General features: G+C 42.3%; 1 protein-coding gene across 4 annotated transcripts in view; it reads left to right on the top strand.

Annotated features, from left to right (window-relative positions):
• GRHL2 (grainyhead like transcription factor 2) overlaps positions 1 to 20,717 on the top strand; it is a 106,359-nt gene that overhangs the window by 5,932 nt on the left and 79,710 nt on the right. For all 4 annotated transcript variants that reach the window (XM_043539255.1, XM_027831073.3, XM_027831074.3 and 1 more), the window contains exon 2: positions 19,330 to 19,519. In XM_043539255.1, the coding sequence (XP_043395190.1) occupies positions 19,330 to 19,519 (190 nt within the window). The remainder of the gene's footprint in view (positions 1 to 19,329; positions 19,520 to 20,717) is intronic.

The following is a 20,717-nucleotide window of genomic DNA, read 5'->3' as shown; positions in this document are numbered from 1 at the left end:
ATGGCCCATGCAGAGGGTCTACAGAATCTCTGCAGCACAGTGACTTGGGCACATCAGGCACCTCAGTGTTCAGTTGAGTTTAGTGGGAGAAGCGGATCCAGTGGATTCACAACTATTCTATGTGGCTCCAGTAGCTACTCTCTCTTAAGGGAAGGTGTATATCAGCATCATGTGATAACAGTAAATAATCAGTCATTTGATTCTAACACTGAACAAGAAACATTTTTACAAGAAGAAAAAAACCCAGTATTATTCCTGAAAATTTTCTCTCTCTCTCTGCTTCATTGTACCCTTCTGTCTAGATCCTGTCCTACCGGGCTTCCTTCTGCAGATTTGTTGTACCAATAAAATAAAAACCAGCAGGATCTTATTAAAGGGAAAAAGGCAAAATACCACATTTATTGTGAATACAGAAAGAATCATAGTAAGCAGTTAGTTACAGCTGTAACATTCCATTCAATCTCATCTTTATTCACACATTCATTCATACACACACACACACACACACACACAGGTTCTGCAAGGTTGTTATCATAGTAAGCAGTTAGTTATAGCTATAACATTCCATTCAATCTCATATTTATTCACACATTCACACACACACACACACACACACACACACACACACACACACACACACACACACACACACACAGGTTCTGCAAAGTTGTTATCATAGTTACCAGCCTTAGAGTTGCTCATGCCAAGCCACTGGCCAGGTGGCCTGGACATGAGGAGGGAGCAGGGCCTTGTCAGATGCTCATCTGATGCTCCTGGAAGTTGGTTTGCAGAATCAGACCCCAAAGTTCTGACTTTTTAGAGTCTATTTTTATAGGAATTTCTTCCTATGCCAGTCTGTGGGAATTGCTGCATCATGCTGTTGCTGAATCAATCAGCAGATAGCACATTCCTGACGGCTCCAAGATGTTATCTTGTTCTTTGGTTCTCCCATTCTTGAGGCTGTTGGGTGGATTCCAGTCTGCCCTCCGGGGGTCCTCTGGTTATTTCCACTTGACGCCTTCTTCAGCCGATGGACACTGGATTCTTAGGCTGGCACCTCCCTGATCATTCAGTTATTATCCACACCAAGCATCCATCCACATACATCCTCTATCTCTATTTTAATCACAATTGTTAATACAACAAAAGGGCGGGGAGTCTCTGGGTGCTGTTTCTGTTGTTAGAGTATTGCTTTGAGTCTCTGTGAATTGCTTTGAGAACAGACTCTGTCTTAGAATGTACTAACACAACTAGCAGCTTGCAAGTTTCACACACAGAGGGAGAGAAACAGTACCAAAAACCAAGAGACCTCTTAATTAGTAATACCCTGGAATTTAAACTATGGGGAATCAAACTCATTTGTGGTTTTAATACAGAACTTCTTTAATATGATCCAACAGATTTAAAGAAACAGTACATATACTTTTACCAGCCAGAAGGGCCAACAGCAGTGGTTGCTGTGTGGCCTGGGGGGGATTTCTGTTCCCCCAGCTGCCATGGAGCACTCCTTTGCACAGTGTCTTTATTTGCACTGTGCACAGATTCCAGGATTTTCCTCTACATTAATACATTAAAACCTTTTAGTATTAATATTTTCTTGCTGCAGAATATATAATTTAATATATAATTCCTAGATCTTCAGACCAGTGATATTAAGTGCACTAGTGATACTGAATAATGCTGGCCTCAGTTTTCATGGGATTTAACTGGTTCATAGGGGCAGATTAATTGTTGCTCTATTACTCCATAGCCAGTGCAGCAGGGCTGTAGGCCAAATATAAGGCAGGCATGATGAATACCATTCGTGCAGTGTCCCCTTTGGCCAGGCACACAGCCCCTGCTAGAAAGGGCCTGGGGCAGGTGGAGGCAGAGCTGGGTCCCCCTGGTGCCCTAGTTATAGCCTTCTGCCCCAAAGCCCATAAGGACTGTGGCACTAGACTGGGGCCTGATACAGCCCCAGCAGCCCTTGAACTGGGGAGACAAGCTGCCTCCCCTTTGTCTTTGTGCCAACCCTAGAGCTGGGCAGACTGATGGTGTATAGTTTAGTATTTCATGGTTTGGATGTCTGAAGCTTTCCTTGCACTCTTTATAGCTTAGCAGAAAGACCTTCTCATGTTCCTTCCTGAGTGACTGTATCTAAGGGTATTTTGTTTTATTTGTTCCCTTTGTCATAGTTAAGTTAGGAAGTTTAACAGTATGATTATCTCAGCCTTTATTTCTGATCTGCTGAATCTCTCTCCTGGCAAGTTGTAATCCTTTCCATATAAGGCCCAAGTCTTAAATTGGTCTCGAGCTGTTACAGTAGAACCTCAGAGTTACGAACACCTCGGGAATGGAGGTTTTGTTCGTAACTCTGAAATATTCGTAACTCTGAACAAAACATTATGGTTGTTCTTTCAGAAGTTTACTACTAAACATTGGCTTAATACTCCTTTGAAACTTTACTATGCAGAAGAAAAATGCTGCTTTTAACCATATGAATTTAAAGGAAACAGGTGCAGAAACACTTAGTTCCCTTACCTTGTCAAATCTTTTTTTTTAAACTTTCTCTTTATTTTTTTAGTAGTTTACTTTTAACACAATGCTGTACTGTATTTGCTTTTGTTTTGGTCTCTGCTGCTGCCTGATTGCGTAGTTCTGGTTCCAAATGAGGTGTGTGGTTGACCAGTCAGCTTGTAACTCTGGTGTTTGTAACTCTGAGGTTCTACTATATAAGATAACCTGTTACTCATCTATTAAATATTTATTTAGGCTATATTTTCAAAGGTATCCACTAGTTTTGAATGCCTCAAATGCCCCTGCGTAAGACATAGTTGGGCCTGATTTTCAAGTGGTGAGCATCCAGCAACTCCAAGAGAAGCCAATGAGAGGTGCAGGTGTTCAGTACCTGCATTTTTCAAAATGTTGCTCTTATCTATTTCAGTGTCCCTTGAAAAGTGTCTGACTTTGTGTCACGGAAGCAAGCAGATGAATGGTTGCTATTCTGAGGAATGTACAGAATTTTCAAACATAGATTTGCTTGCTAAGAATAAAGTTAGTTAACACAGACACATTATGATTAAGGTTGCTTGTCTGTCACGGAGGTCATGGAAGTCACGGATTCCGTGATGTTCCGTGATCTCCGTGACTTCTGCAGCAGTTGGTGCTGGCTCAGGCAGCGTCTGGGCCAGCAGCAGCAGTTTGGGTTTGTGGGAGGGGGCTCAGGGCTAGGGCAGGGGGTTGGGGTGCATGGAGGTGCTTACCTGGGGGATGGGGAGGGCTCCCTGGCTCCCACTGGCATGTCCCTGCAGCTTCTAGGCAGAGGGGCCAGGTAGGGAGCCTGCCAGCTTCGCCAACCATTCCCTCCCTCCCTCCCAGCAGGGGTCCTGCTGTCCCATCCACCCTAGCACCAGTGCGGATCCTGGGCTGTGCCCCACCACCAGACCCTCCCTCCCAGCACCAGCGGGGGTCCTGGACTGCCCACCACCTGTCCCCTTCCCAGCACCAGCGGGGGTGCTGGGCTGCACGCCATCACCCACCTCTCCCTCAGCACTAGTGGGGGTTCTAGGCCATCCCACATCACCTGCGGCTCCCCCGGACTGCCTCCCCTTCCCTGCTCCCCAAGCACCCACGGCCTTGGCCCAAGTTTTAGTTCGGGGTATATAGTAAAAGTCATGGACTGGTCACAGGCCGTGAATTTTTGTTTACTGCCTGTGACCTGTCCATCACTTTTACTAAAAATACCCGTGAATAAAACATAGCCTTAATTATAATCTAAGGCATATTTTATTGTTACACCTGTGCCCCTTCATAGGGCTGGAGACTGAGGGCCCCACCTAAAATGAAAGCTCAAATATGGAGGGAATACTTCTGAAAGCCAGTTGTTACTGCTGAAGAAAGAAGAAACCTTGATTGGAATGGTCACCTGCCCTCTCTGCACTGGGGAAGGATTGTGGAGGCAGGCCGGTGGGGATGTGCTCTTATCCTGGCCACATTAAAAAGCTCATCACCATTGCTATGGATGGAGTATCTGAATGTGAAATCACCTGAAACCAGTTGACACTAGATGTCTTTTGAAAAATATCAATTCAGTGCACTATTGGAGAGTCCTTTGCTTGTATCATGTACTCCAGTAGTCATGGAGAAGATGGTCTGGGCTGTCTTATATTGCTCAAAATAAAACTTGCAAACATTCACCAAGATTCTGGGATTCAGCACTGTATGAATCCATTAGCTTACTAATGCCCCTCTGAAAAAGCAGTGGCTAAATACGATTTGAGGGTAATGGTAGATGAAATCAGCTGAACATGAGCTCCCAGAGTGACACCCCAAAAGGGGTAATGCAATCCTTGGATGCATAAACAAGCGAATCTTGAATAGAAATAAAGACATTATTTTACCTCTGTATTCGGTACTGGTATGACCACTGCTGGAACACTGTGTCCAGTTCCGGTGTCCACAATTCAAGAAGGATGTTATAAATGGAGGGGTTCAGAGAAGAGCCATAACAATGATAAAGGGTTAGAAGTATTGTTGTAGTTGTGTTGGTCCCAGGATATTAGCGAGACAAGGTAGGCGAGGTCATATCTCTTACTGGACCAACTTCTGTTGGTGAGAGAGACAAAGAGCTCTGTGTAAGCTCGAAAGCTTCTCTCTCTCACCAACAGAAGTTGGTTCAATAAAAGATATTACCTCACCCACCTTGTCTCTCTAAAGGAATAGAAAACACGCCTTAAAGTGATAGACTCAAAGAGCTCAATCTATTTAGTTTAACATAGAGAAGGTTAAGCTGTGACTTGATTACAGTCTATAAGTACCTATATAGGAAACAACTCTTTGGTAATGGGCTCTTCAGTATAACAAAGAAAGGTATAACAATCCAATGGCTGGAAATGGAAGTGAGACAAATTTGGATTGGAAATAAGGTATACATTTTTAACAGTGAGGGTAATTAAGCATTGGAACATTTACCAAGGGTTATGCTGGAATCTCCATCATTGGCAATTTTAAAATAAACATTAGAAGTTTTTCTAAAAGATACTCCATAGGAATTATTGTGGGGACATGCTATGGTCTGTGCTACAAAGGAGGTTGGCTTCGATAATCACAGTGGTCCCTGCTGGCTTTGGAATCTATATGATAGGCTTCTAATCAATGACTGGAAGAGTAACAGCTAATCAGCAGAGAACAGCCAACAGCAATAACTAACTAGCTCTGATCTCCCGACAGATTCGGTACACAATCCTTCTTTTCTCTAACAATATCAAATATGTAAAGAGGAAGATAAATCTTCCTTCTGAAAGAGTGACTAATTAAACCATATTAAGAGTGTTTGAACTGTGGAGAAATCAAATATTGCAACATCCCTGTAATTTGTGCATATATTCCTAATAACTATTGCCTCAAATGAGAGACTCACTTACAGACTTGCTATTTTCCCTAGTAGTAGTAGAATGCAATTCTGTCCCTAGTAGAAGAATGTATCTATTTTATGTTTGAAATAAACTAAGATTTTATGATAATATGCCCCTTTTCCATTGTGAGAAGTCGTGGCTCAAAAGAGGTTAGGACTATTGCATTTGTGCTTTCCATATGATTGTTTCATCTTCAGAATAGAAAGTCTCTTTAGTGATCTGCATTGCTGATGCTATAATTATTGCATTCCTATTAACTTCAGTGAGAGTGTTGAGTGAACCAGAGCTGCAGGAACAAGCCTTAAAATGCAGCAAAGAAGCTTTGTCATTGCTACTTGGAGATTAAAGAAGTGCTGGGGGGCCACCTGCACAGAGAGGTCTGTTAAACAATCTCATATGATATTTCCTGTCAAAAGAATCAAACTACAGAGACAGACCCGAATACAGGTCCTGATACAAAGCCCATTTAAATAAAGGGAAATATTCCTGTTGATTTAATTAGGCCTTGAATCAAGACCACAGTGCAAATCCAGAAAGTCCTCCAGTTCTTTGAAGATATGCCACATAATCTTGTCCCACTTAATAGAGTGAAACCTTCCTTCTGTAACTACCCAAAGGTCAACAAAAATTGGTTGCATAATAGAAATTGTTTTTAACTAAGTCAAACAAAACTGTATTTGAAACCACAGAGATACTTTAAAGTCTTTGCTTAAGACAGGAAACTGATTATTAGAGGTGGACCTTAGTTCAGGTTTTACTATATATTTTTTATCCTTCCCTTCTGTGTCAAATACTTTTCTATAGCTGACGTTGACACATTTAATAACATATCCATGTTTGCAATATATTTTACTTTGCCTCAGAGATTAGTGTAGGCAATATAATTGCTTTTAGTCATTCAGCATGTTTGATCTTGTTGAGATTTGTCATTATACCGAAAAAGAAAAAATTACCTAGAATTACAAAAGAGTCCCAAACTAGCACTCCTTAGTAGGCAAACTCCCATTATGTTCAATGGGAGTGTTGTTTGATTGAGGGAGAACTGCCGATTGGGCCAGAGGTCTGGTATCTTCTTACCTGTAGTTTCCAAGTAGTCTAAACCCTTGTATTTTACTCTACTTTGAAGTTATTTGTGTGCATACATGTTTTCAGGGTTGGGGTGAAGTGTATTACAAGGACTTTATGTCTTCCTCTGAAGCTTTAGTATTGTCCATTACTAGAGACACATCCATCTGACTAGATAGACCTTTTTCTTATTTGAGAACGGAAATTCTTATGTTTCTTTATAACTTTGGACACTGCCATCTAATTGAAGCCCTGATTTTACTGGCTATTAAACTGTAATTTCTGGGACAAGTTCTCTGGATTCTAACATATCTATTCAATAAATTAAAAAGTCACGATGAGACGGTGGTATATTTTATTCTTCACCTCCTGCCCACAAAAATATAGTGTGAGTTGAGTTTGGGCTGAGCTAGAATTCTCAATTCAAATCTCTTCAAGTTCGAGGAATGTCAGGACAATGATCAGAACTTTGTGGCTTATGCTTATTTCTGTAATGGGCACAAACTAGAACTCCAGTTTCAAACACTCTCAAATTCAGAGAAAATTTAGATCTGGATCTTAAAGTTGTGAACTGGGTCTATCACAAAAGAGAATTTTTGTTGCTATTTACCCACACTCTCAAATTTGTTCAGAATGTGTCCTCCCTTTAACTACATGTCACTCAAGCAGGGCTTTCCTTGTACCTTAACTAAGGTCCCAGCCACAGACAAAGTTGTACCAGTTTTAACTAAATATGATTTTTATACTGATTTAATTAAACCTGTGCAATTTGTGTGTGTACCCTTGGTTTAAATCTAGTTTATATCAGCTTCACACATCTGTAAAATTTACAAGCACAAGCTAAACTGATCTAATCAGTTTTAAAGTGATGTAAGAAAATCCACACACAAAAATTGCACTGGTTTAACTAAACCAAATTAAATTAAACTGGCACAATGTCTGTGTTGAGACAAGCCCTCATTTTGTATCTTTTCACACTTCTATATAGTGGCATGTTGCCCGCAGCCTAGAAGTTTGGTGACTTATTTAACAGCTGCTACAAGCTGCCACATAGATCATATCCAGTTCTGAGCTTGTGTCTCAGCCTACTTGCATCATATTGTATCATTTGAATCAAATATTTATTTGAAATGCAGTTGTAAATGTGAAAGGTTTGTTGATCTACACATTTACTCATATCCATCTAGAAAGCAACTACACAACAGCACATAACAAGAATCAGCATATCAGAGAAACTCTCAAGAAGGGCACGTCTGTACTTGAAACTTGTGGCAGATTTTGTGTATCCGCATTAAGTGATCTTCATTAAGTGATCCGCAATAACTGTTGTGCAAGCGGTTTATATACACCACACTGTTATCCTGTAGTTAATGTACTTTCACCTTGTGTCCTTGCGGCCACACAGCACTGTTTTGTTTCTAAATAAACGCTCAGCATTCTGGTCAGCCATCCCATGGTGCATTGCTCTGTAGCTGTGCTCTATGCATTCTGGGATTTTTCGCACTGTGCATTGTGGGGTATCTATTGGCAGGCAATGGAATTGTGGGGCTGAGGGACAAACTAAATAATTACCATGATTCCTCATATTTCATCCCATCAGCCACCCGGCTTTTGCGAGCTAGCCAGCACCATTTTCAAAGCACTGTCAGGCATCACAGAGGATACATATGAGAGCACTATATTCATCACCATCTAAATTCATCCAGTATTCTTTAGAGCCAGGGCAACAGAGGCCATGTTGAGGAGGATTACATTGAACAGACGTTTCTCCTAGATGTCGTCCTGGGGTGGCTTCGCTTGATGTAGAGCTGCTTTTGGGAGCAGACAGATAGCACTTACTGGTGAGACAGGATAATGATGCAGACCTGGGATGACTAACAGCAGCGATATATCTTCGAGATATCAAAAGTTACTTTCCTAGAAATCTGTATAGAGCTGGAGCTGCAGTGGCAGAACACCGACACGAGAGCTTTTGTCAGAGTGGAGACGCGCATGGCCACTGCTGTCTGGAAGCTCACAACCATTGATTGCTACTGGTCAGTAGCTAAGCAGCTTGGTATTGTTAAATCAACTGTCTGGGCTATTGTCGTGGAGATGTGTACGGTCCTGGGCATCAGTCTGGGCTATGCACAGGAGGTTATTGATGGGTTTGCATGATTTGGGGTTCCCAAATTGTGCTGCGCACATTGATACGACCTGTGTGTTTATTCTTTGCCTCCTCACCCTCCAGCCTTGGAGTTAATCAACAGGAAGGGATGTTTCTTGATGGTTCCGCAAAGCCTAGTTGATCACTGTCAACAATTCACTAATATTGACATTGGGTGGTCTGGAAAGGTCCATGATGCCGGGATCTTTAGAATCTCTGGAGTTTTTTCCTGCAATGAGAAATGGAGTTTTTGCTCCCATGATGTCAATGGACATTGATGGTGTTCACAGTGTCATTGTAGCCATGTTGGTCCTGGGATATGAGAGCGACCAGGTAATATCTTTTATTGGACCAACTTCTGTTGGTGCAAGGGACAAGATTCCACCAGTCATTCTAGATACTCAGCTTTACCATATGCTCCCCTGGCTTTTGAAGCCTTTTACTCTATACTTGGATAGGAGAAAGAAACTGTTTAACTATACTGTGAGAGGGTGCACTCACTGCTGGTGGCGCCTCTTACTGGCCATCCTGGGGATTAGCTCTGCCAGGTGCTGTGTCCCCCTTCCAGTGGTGTCTTCACCCATCCTGTCTCATCCTGCAGTCCCTCTTGCTCCAGAAACTGCAGCCTCCCCTTTGTGACTCGGCCCTCCAATGAGGTCACTAGGTGGTTTCCCTTTCCTGGGGTAGGAAAGTCTCTTCTCATAACAGGCTCAGGCAGTTTTCCTGTTCACTGCCCTGCCACTGCCACTTCCCTAATGGCTGGTTGGGGAACCCAGGCCCACCCTCTACTTTGGGTTCCAGCTCAGGGACCCTCTATTCAGCAGTCAAGGCTTGTTCCACCCCATACCTTCCTGCATTTCCCTGAGCCCTTTCCTAACCTTCTGGTTCTCCCCTCCTTCTCTGGATCTGTCAGCTTCACCACTTCCTCCTCCCAGGAAGCAAGTGCAGGCTACATGTCTCTGCAGCCTCCAAACACTCCTCCCTCCTTCCAGGGAGTGACTGCAGCCTTTCCCATCAACCCTCGTCTTTTGCTAGCTTCCCTGCTTCATAAAGCCAGGACAGCTCCTCCTCCAACTGGACTTCATCAGCAAATTAGGCCTTAGCACTCCCTGGCTCTTCTCCAAGTATGGCCTATACAATAATTGGCCTAATTTACCCCATCAGGCCTTGTGTGGGGGGGACACTGCATCAGCTATACCTTGAGTGTTGCAGAATGACAATGGAGTGTGCATTTTGGAGATTGATAGATAGATAGAAGCGTTTGATGTCTAGGCTAGAGGCTGATGAGAAATAGCTGCTACTTATGACAGCTGCTTGCTGTGTTTTTGCGCAGCCTTTGTGAGAGCAAGGGAGAGAGCTTTGCAGATGGATGGGAGGAGGAGGTTGGCACACTTGGTGAACATTTTCAACAGCCAGAGAAGATGCCTCTGTGAAATGCTGCAGCTACTGAGGGGGCACAGTCCACGATGCATTATGTTCCTACTATGAGGCTAAGGGTCACTTGTGAACAATGTTTATGCTTTTGTATATCATATTGCCTCTATATAAATCCATGGTACGCCCACATCTAGAGTACTGTGTGCAGATCTGGTTGCCCCATATCAAAAAGAATATACTGGAATTGGAAAAGGTTCAGAAAAGGGCAACAAAAATTATTAGGGGTATGGACACAGCTTCCATATGAGGGGAGATTAATATAACTGGGACTTTTCAGCTTGAAAAAGAGACAACTAAGGGGGGTATGATAGAGATCTATAAAATCATGACTGGTGTGGAGAAAATAAATAAGGAAGTGTTATTTACTCCTCATAACACAAGAACTAGGGGTCACCAAATGAAATTAATAGGCAACAGGTTTAAAACAAACAAAAGGAAGTATTTCTTCACACAACATACAGTCAACGTATGGAACTCTGGCAGAAGATTTTGTGAAAGCCAAGTCTATAACAGGGTTCAAAAAGAACTAGATAAGTTCCTGGAGGATAGGTCCATGAATGGCTATTAGCCAGGATGGACAGGGATAGTGTCCCTCTCCTCTGTTTGCCAGAAGCTGGGAATGGGCGATGGGATGGATCACTTGATGATTGCCTGTTCTGTTCATTCCCTCTGAAGCACCTAACATTGGCTACTGTTGGAAGACAGGATACCGGGCTAGATTGATCTTTGGTCTGACCCAATATGGCCGTTCTTATGTATACAGCTTAAATCAGGATCACTGTGCTCGTATTAATGTGTATATTTTCAGTGCTGCTAGCTTTTGACATTCTGCATATAGGGATTCTAGTATACTGTATGTGGGAATTTTTAACATAGAGTATGGATGGATTTTATCATAGTGCATGTGAAAGTGGGCATTCTTATGAATTAAGTCAGTGGACATATGCATTTTCATGAATTGTTCTAGATGCAAAACCATGCAAAGACATTTTCAATAATTTTTATAATAAATAACAAATACACAAATTTGAAAGTTGTGATCAGTAAAAAAGTATTCAAGCTTCATAAGATTGTGCAAATTGAAAAACACTTTAGAAACCATTAAGTTATAAAGTATAGTGTGCAAATAAGTTTGTGCTTTCAAAGTCATAAATGTATATACGTAGGGCACTCAGTACTGCTCTCTGCATCTTGGAATATGGGATGATGGTAGAAGGAAATCTCCCTGTGTCTCACGGACCATGATTTTCTTTGTCTTGTGCCACAGACTGCCTAGAAAAAGACCTCTTTCCTGGCATTGTTGCAGTGAATGGTGTTTTGCAAAATGTGGAGGTTTCAGAGGTAGAAGGCTGCATAGGTGCATAGGCTATGGCTTAGGCAGGGGTGAAAGTAAGTCTAGGGACTTACAGGTACGGGGCTAGGCTGGGGCCGACTCTGGACCCCGGAAGGGGCAGGGCCTCGGGCGGAAGGGGGCTGGGCTGGGGGCGTCAGAGCCAGCCCCGGCCCACCCTGTACCGGCAAGTGCCTCCTTCCCCCTCCCCAGGATAACAGCGGCAGGCAGGGGCTCTGGCAACAGTTTGAAGGGTCCTGGGCGGTAGCGGTGGCCAGAGCCCTGGGCAGGGGAGTAATTACACAAGCACCTCTGCAGGCTGTCCTTACTCTGGGGGATGTTACTTTGAGGCATGTCACCAAAAGGCAGAGAAGGATTCTGTTCAAAAAGGCCATGGGCAAAGCAGAAACAATATGCTGTGCTGCTGTTTATCAGGGTGGTGCCCACAGAACTGGGGTACAACTAATAAGGAGCCACAAACTGTGGGCAGTGAGAGAAGAGCTGCATTGCTGTGCAATCTTCTTGCCAAAGCAGAACACTCTCTTTGGCTTAGGTTCTGTTTTTAAAACACCCATGACTCAGCACAAAGTGCCCTGTAAAATAAATAGAATGCTGCAGTAGCCCAAAGGGAGCTGAAATTCTTACAGTGCCTTACAATAAGGTTATTTTTGGAAATATTTATGTCCCATTACTTTTCTGATTTACCTCAGAATAGTGCGCGTTGGCTAAAAGCTGAGGGCATTAACAAAACTGTGAGCAAGATACATGATTCCAGTGTTTTTCTTTTCTGTGTCTGCCACTATAATAAAAATGCTTTTACTTTACACCATATTCTTTTTAACCCATGTGGTGCTGCCATCTTGGCTGGGGGCGGGGGAAGAAGAAAGACCAGGCAGGAGAGAGAGCAATAGACACTGCAGTGTGGAGGTTGAGGGGGTGGACAGTACACAGCAAGCTTAAGGCTTGTTGTGTTTTTTGTTTTGTTTTTATTTTTTAATTGATGCAAAGGACACACCAGTTTGTACACTCTCTCTAGTGTGGCCGCCATTTTGAGCAACAGATACATGGGGCTAGGATAGACCAACTGAGTGACACTTGGATGGTCCGTGGAACTAAGCTGTTTGATATATCATAGAATAATAACTGGAAATGGTCCTCTCCACAGATTGGGGCTCTGCCCATGATCCACATGGTTTCTCCAGATGTGATTCAGGCAGTTCCTGGGTCTCCAGGACTGTGTCTGCTTCTTAGTTCACTGGCCCAATGAGATCAGGGATTTCATTGTCATTCTCCTCCTGGTCTTCATCATGGTTGACGGTTGCAGGGGTGTCATTGGTGGTGTCCACAAAATGCAGTGGTTGAGTTGTGGGATCTCTCATAAATATATAGTCCAACTCATCAGAGAAACTGCAGACTCTGTGAGCTCTCCCAGAGGTCCTATTATTGTCCTGCATGCTCTTAACCTAGCCAGAGTTCCTTGTTGTGGCACTGCTTAGGTCCCGATTGTATCCTTTTCCTTCATTTGTTTGGACAGCCATATGTGCATTGTGGTGGCTAGATTTCAGAAGGCAATGAAGTCCAGGCCCTCAGCATGAGGCCACACTGAAGCAAAAGGCATGACTCTTTAACAATCAGGAGTATGACACAGGTATGTGAACGCCCCACAAGCTGGATTCACAAAGGACAGAACTTGGCTGTGTGCTAGCATTTAAACAAGAAGGTGACATCTGGTCGGGATGACCATGGAGTAGTAAAGGACACACAGGTAGACAGATGGGCTAACCCAGGTGCCCAGCAAAGCAATGTGGGATACCAGTAGGAGGACTTGGTAGATGAGCAACAGTTGCTTAGGGATGGGGATTCAGCCACACCTACTTTGTTGTGGGTAAATTTATCCCACATCTCAGTAAGTCTGCTTCCAAAGCAGGCTTAATAGCACACATTAAAACAACAGATGATTCGCAAGAACAAAATAATCTTGTTTGTGGATGCAAGGCACTTTAATGCGACATAACTCCAACTAACCTGCTATACATTTCAGATGTAGACAAGCCCTAAGCAAAGGCATTATCTTCATTAGTCATAAAAATCAAGCATGAGGCTGCCAAAACCCATAGCCAGGAAACATAGGCAATGTTAAGAGGCCTAACAACTTGCCAACCAAAACCCCACTGAATAAGTCAAACCCCACTCAGACCACACAATAGATCCAAGGGGTAAGAAAGTTCAAGAAGACATACAATGATGGAGAATCACATGAAGTTGTGCCTCTCTCTCTCTGGTACAGACAGAATAGGTGGTTGCCTGGAGCAACAAAATGTCCACTAACTATTTGCGTCTGTATGTGCCTCCAATCTGGAGGAGTTGGACATTGGCTGTTTGCCTAGATCAGCAGAAACCCTCGAGCTAGCCCCACTCAAAGGCCTGGTGGTTAGCCACTTGGTGTAGCTTCTTGGTGTAGAGGAAACACATTAATGAAAACGGTGACTTAGAATCATAGAATATCAGGGTTGGAAGGGACCTCAGGAGGTCATCTAGTCCAACCCCCTGCTCAAAGCAGGACCAATCCCCAACTAAATCATCCCAGCCAGGGCTTTGTCAAGCCTGACCTTAAAAATATTTAAGGAAGGAGATTCCACCACCTCCCTAGGTAACGCATTCCAGTGTTTCACCACCCTCCTAGTGAAAAAGTTTTTCCTGATATCCAACCTAAACCTCAAAAAGAAAAGGAGTACTTGTGGCACCTTAGAGACTAACCAATTTATTTGAGCATAAGCTTTCGTGAGCTACAGCTCAAGTACTCCTTTTCTTTTTGCGAATACAGACTAACACGGCTGTTACTCTGAAACCTAAACCTCCCGCACTGCAACTTGAGACCATTACTCCTTGTTCTATCATCAGCTACCACTGAGAACAGTCTAGATCCATCCTCTTTGGAAGCCCATTTCAGGTAGTTGAAAGCAGCTATCAAATCCCCCCTCATTCTTCTCTTCCGCAGACTAAACAATCCCAGTTCCCTCAGCCTCTCCTCATAAGTCATGTGTTCCAGTCCCCTAATCATTTTTGTTGCCCTCCGCTGGACGTTTTCCAATTTTTCCACAATCTTCTTGTAGTGTGGGGCCCAAAACTGGGCCTTGCTCCGGTACAGCTGACATGGAGCAGACTGCAGGGCCCTGGAGCAAGATGCACCAAGATGCATCAGTCCTGGTTTACACCTGTTCACTTGACCTAAGTTAATAGGAGTAGGTAGCAGTGCACCATGTACTGATGTAGCTGTACCAGTGGCAAGAACGAGAAAAAAGAAAAGGAACTTAACTCTGTTCAGGTGTACAGCCAAAAGTGAAAACAAAGGAACTGTACATAGACTGTGCACGTAGAGAGTGTGCATCACAACACTTTCTTCCTGGTCATTTCAATCAGTTATTTAAACCCCCCTGATTATAGCCTTTTCTGCTCTGCCAGTGCAACCAGTGGCCAGAGAACACCTATTGGCAACCTTTTCTTCTTTACCAACATACCCAACCACCTCAGACCAGTGTTCTGCTCCCCCTCAAAGGAGACCAGAAGAGCATATTCACAGCTCTGCCAACTGGAAGGAAAATGTACTAGAGACGAGTCATAAACAACATCATGTCAAATGGGCTTGAGGAGAGGCAAGTCATGCCAGGAATTGGGGAAGGAGCCTGCAAAAGTGCCTAGCGTGACCCACGTGCAGAAAGAATTTAGCCTAGAGGGATAGAGGAGATTGTGAAATCCTGTCTATTAGGGAAGGAATGGTTTGTACCTGGGAGGGCCAGATGAACTGTTTAGTTCTTGTAATGTTTCAGAAACCAGATCCTAGGAATGAGGGAACTTTATCTGAAGCATGTTGGATGTGTGCATTTCTTGGAGAGTCAGAGGGCAAAGTGTGGCCTGGACAACCCAATGATGGGACAGACTAGAGTGAACCCTCCACATTTGCCCCAATCTCTTCAACCTGTGCCTAGCTTTTGGTGCTTAACAGAGGAATTATGTTATTGTGACATGAAGTTTCTATGGACATTCTGAATCTCATGGTATTTGTGAACTCCATGTGGGCCCAATGTGGGTGGCCATGCTCTGGGGAGTAGTTTACAGGAAATCAAATATGGGAATGGGAGAGAGACAGACACATGGATGGGAAGGGGATGCTATTGCTATTAATAATGCCTTGTGCCACTCCAGATGCCTAATACTAGGATTGCAATTTTGGTTGGATGTCTCCCTGGAGGTTTCATCACATGACATAATCTTTAATTAAATATTAATCTTTAATTCATGGAGACTCCAGGACAATCCTAGAAGCGTGGCAATCATACTTTCTATCTCAAAATGAGTTATTTAGGGGGAGGTGCTAGTTCAGTTTAATTTAAACCTATTCCAAGTTTACTTAAGCTAAACTGGCAAAACCCACCGTTGACCTTTACAATAAGAGTTTTCACATCGGGGTTTGCAGCAGTGTAAGTATATTGGTTCAAATTCATACTTTTGGTTGTAGTTGTGCAACTTTCCTGTGTACACAAGGTCTCAGACTAGGCTTATACAATCATGGAGACCAATTTGCTACAGTGTGTAAACATTTTGTTGTACTAAACCTGGCCAATGAGTAATGTGATAGTTTTGCTGTTCTTCATAAGCTTGTATCCCTTCCTTCCACCTCACTCCCATCCTTCCTCCGCATCAAAAAATTGGTGAGTTCTGTGCAGTGCTGACAGGTGATGTAAGTAATGCAGTGTCTACACAGACACTGTGTTGCCCTAACTACATTGACCTAAGCACTATGCCTCTTGTGGAGGTGGAGTTATTAGGTCGGTGTAATGGGGGACTTACATCAGCAGCAGCAATCCTGTAGTCTAGACACTTACAGAGTTAGGTCAATGTAACCTTATGTTGACCTAACTCTATAGTGTAGACTAGGGCTAATACCACATTCTGCCCATGACTAGCTCCTCTGACAACAATCAATTGGTTGAAATGATTTCACAGTGCTTAACTTGTGATAATTAGGTCTCAGCATTAACCCTCCTGTGAGCTGACTGCAGGGCTCAGGGTAGGGAAGAAGTTATTATTTCTGTTAGTGTTACTGTTTCAGTTTGTTTTCAAGCTCCATAAAATGACAGTGCTTTTGTTTACATGCTGCAGGCCATCTCTATAACCAGAGGAGACGGGCATTTTATTTTTAAATATGAAAGCATAGAATCCAGAGAAAATGTGTTCAATTCCATCTGAAGGAAGACCGTAAATCCTAGTCTTCTGATCTCCACTGCCATGAATTTTTACCTCCCCAGGCTATTTAATTATTGACAGGCAATTCAATTACACTTGTCACCTTAGTGTCTGAGTGCCCTCCAAAATGATATCACTTATAGAACTCTCCTTTTTTACCCCTTTAAGATGGGTCCTCTCTAGGACTGAGTGCTTAGAGGCTGATTCCTTCTGGTTTGGGTGTCTTAACATTTCTCCAGATAAGCGTGTTACAATTTCAAACAGGTTTCAGAGTAGTAACCGTGTTAGTCTGTATTCGCAAAATTTAAAATTTAAAACAGGTGATTCTTGCGATAAGCCTGTAGCACTCACACTATGAAGTCAGTTATGATTGTCAAATGCAAGCGCTCCAAGGGACAGAAGAGTAAATGTTTGTAGTTTTTGATTATGAGCTAAGATCACTGCAGAGGAGAATGTATGTGGTATTGATGCTGCTCACAATGGGCAGTTGCCCATGTCATAAAACCATCATGTGTTTAGTTAAAGGAGAGCTTTGTTTAGGAAAGAAGAATCTGAAGGGAATAATTACCTCTTAGCTGGAGAGAAGTGGCTCTTCCAGGGCGGGAACAAGGTTTCAATCACCTCTTAAGCACAAAGAAGGAGGTTATTGCAAACCTGAGTTGCGGGTCACTAACAATACAAAGCTGAAAAGGAAAGCAGGCCTTGCAGTTCCTTACATCTATCTCTTGTATTATAAATAAATGCTTTATTTTCCCTCACTGTAGCTGTAGGTACCCAATTATACAAATGGAAATGAGAGGGGGAAGCCCTAAAATAGTGCAAAAGGCCAGATGATGGTGGAAAGGCAGTGCAAAAAGGAAAGGAGGATCTGAAAGTCAAGATTTTTTAACCAGAAGGAAAAAATAATCGGAGATCATTATTCTGGTTATTTGTGTAATGAAGTTATGAAATGCTCTCTCCTGCAGCTCATAAAATTTTGACCCATGTACTGGCTGATTATTTTGTTTTTCGTTAAACAAAGTAACATGCAAACAGTGCTGTGTTCTGGAGAGACGATAATCTCTACCCCCCAAAATCCCTTAATTATTCAACAAGAAAATGCACTTTACAAAGCCCGTTCAACCATCAGTAGCGTTCAATGTGAAGTTTGTGCTTATGAGTAAATGCACAGTAGGATTCACTGTAACTGGAAAATTGTGGTTCAGGGCATATCCCAGGGGAGTAAAGGGAAGGGAAGCACTTATTTAGATTGTGAATTCAGTTTGACCTTTATTGTCTCCTATTTCTCAATTCAAATATAGGACTAGATTGCACAGTGTTTGTGTTAACAGAAGTCACACTAAGGGCTTGTCTACACTACGCAGGTTTTAGTGACAGCCTTGTCGCTAAAAGTCAGCGTGTGTGAACGCTCTCTATCGGTATTTTGTCGGCACTTTTGCAGACAAAATACTTCCAGCCCCGCGAGCGGCAGTAGCTTTGTCAGCAGGAGAGCGCTCCTGCCGACAAAGCTGCATTCACACCGCCACTTGCGTCGGCAAAACTTTTGTCTTTCACGGGGGGGCTTTTTATAAGTACCCGTGAAAGACAAAAGTTTTGTCGACAACGTCCCAGTGTAGACGTACCCTAACTTCAATTAAAGTTTTTCCTACTTAAGAACTGTAGGATTAGGCCAATGGTAATTAGAGGAGAACCAACACATCTAAAATGAGCAGTTTTACATAAATGTAAAAGATTGTAAGGAATTTTTTTAAAAAAACTTCACAAGGAAGGCTAGTCAAGTAAATAGGCTGGCAAATGAAGAGAGCACATTCAATTCTAAGTCATTTTTATCCAATTTGATTCTTCCTCGGAGAGCTGATACATTTTTTTAAAAGGAAATGTTTAAAAAAGATTTAATCAGGTGCATAGTTTGAACAATCAAACTGACTCAGTGCTTCCAATGAACAATGGGATTATCCGCCTTTCAATCCAGATAAAACACTTCCCTCCTGGGTTACTTCTGATTTTTGTGTTGTTATAATACTTTGCATTTATATAGCTGTTTATCTGTTGGATCACAAAGCAGATTATAAAGGTGGTCATTGTTATTTCCATTTCCAGTAACTGAGGCTTTGTCTTCAATGGCCTCAGTTACTGGAAATGGAAATAACAATGACCTACCTTCACAGTAGGTCAGTGGCAGGTGTGGGAATAGAATCCAGGTCTCCTAACTTCCACCCCATTGGACAAGAGATGCCCCAATTATTGAAAGGCAATCTGAAATCACTGTCAAATTACCTTCCAAATAAGCAAGAAGGGAGAAAAATAGTTCTGCTATAAAACAGGCATATTTCTTAAATGGAACAATATTACCTATTGTTTTATAACAATTTGAAAATTATTTTAACAGATACACCAATATACATTGTACAGAGTGAGGAAAACAATGCACACAAATCATCGGGCTGCAGATGCACACCAGTTTAGTCTTCTGGATGCATAGATACATATCGTTAAGGTCTGAGGATATCTATCTAGTATTGATGCATGTTTTAAGAGCAAGTTTGGTACCCCAGTCTTGGCTTGACACTGTTAGATCAATTTTACTCCATTTTGTCTTATTTTTTGCTCATCCTCTCTTGAAAAGATTATGCAATAGAAAATTGTAAGGGGTTTGTAGATCTGAAAGGAAAAATCTCTGGTGAATTACCATTGTGTGCCTTGTGTTTTTACAGTAACAAACGCCTTGTGGCCTTAGTACCAAATGAGACACCATTCAATACCAGACGAGCCTACACAAGTGAAGATGAAGCCTGGAAGTCGTACCTGGAAAATCCCCTAACAGCAGCTACCAAGGCTATGATGAGCATAAATGGAGATGAGGACAGTGCTGCTGCTCTCGGCCTATTATATGATTATTACAAAGTAGGTAACTTGATTGATATATCTTCCAACCCTGCTAATTAGCAGGGGTCTGTTTTTAAGGCATACCAAGAGAGAGAATTATGCTGCAGAACAATTTCCAAATAAGTGTCTTTCCACTGGACACGAGGATTAAACTCCCTCTCCATTTCAAGAAGACAACTTAAAGGCCTTTTGATTTAGCTATGACTGGGGATTAAAGCTAAAATTACAAACCTTAAAAGAACCCAGCACCCACTATTTTGTTCAGCACAGTATTCTTGCTTTTCTTCATTTTTAAAAGCCTCTGATGAATATAATTAAGTTTTCTTTTGGTTTATAAACCTGGAGTATTCTTTAAAAAGCTGAGACCATGCTCATCTGGAGGTTTTTCTGTGGTATCACGACTCATTTTGGGTAAATTGAAACTTTTTATTTTTGCCCACTCTTTAACTGGGTTTTCTCTCTTAATGGCAGTTCCATTTGTTATTGTTGTTGTTATTGATTTGTATTAAAGTAGTGCCCAGAGGCCCCACTGGTCTCAGACCCTATTGTGCTAGGCACTGTACAGACACAGAATAAGAGTCAGTACCTGCCCCAAGGAGCTTACAGTCTAAATAGACAATGAGAGAGACAAAGGGTAGAAGAAAGGAAGTAGTGTTACGCTGTTTACAGATAGGGAACTGAGGTGCAGAAAGATTAAGGGATTTAATCAAACTCACATAGGAAGCCTGTGACAAAGTCATGATTTGAAAACTGAGACCCAGGCCAGTAGCTTAACCACGAAACCATCTTTGTTCTCATATCTCTGATAATGTCTAAGTATGGCTGTTGCTAAGACTCTGACCCTGATTACTGGCTCTGACTGAAGTCAAAGCAAAACCTCAGAATGCTTCTTACCAACTTTGCCATGCAGTACCTGTGTGAGAAATACCATTTTAACCCCTGCAGCGATCCTGCTCTAAAGCATGAGACTCAATGCTGATTCCTGTTTGTGTAATCTGAAGTTCTTGTTGTTTCACTTAAATTGTCTTGGTCCCAATGTCTCTGATGTCTTGGATGACATTTTTTTTACATTACTTTTACAATAAATGTTCATTTTCACAACCAAGCCATGTTTCATTGGGGTTTCTTTTTCATGTTTTGTTTTTAACTAACCAAACAATATTCACCTCAACAATTTAAAATCTCTTGAAAGTATAAAATAAATTATCTAAATTGA

The sequence above is a fragment of the Chelonia mydas genome, chromosome 2 (assembly GCF_015237465.2).
Source record: "Chelonia mydas isolate rCheMyd1 chromosome 2, rCheMyd1.pri.v2, whole genome shotgun sequence".
NCBI classification, from domain to species: Eukaryota; Metazoa; Chordata; order Testudines; family Cheloniidae; genus Chelonia; species Chelonia mydas.
The sequence above is the reverse complement of the archived record's forward strand: the minus strand, read 5'-3'. Positions and strand labels throughout refer to the sequence as shown.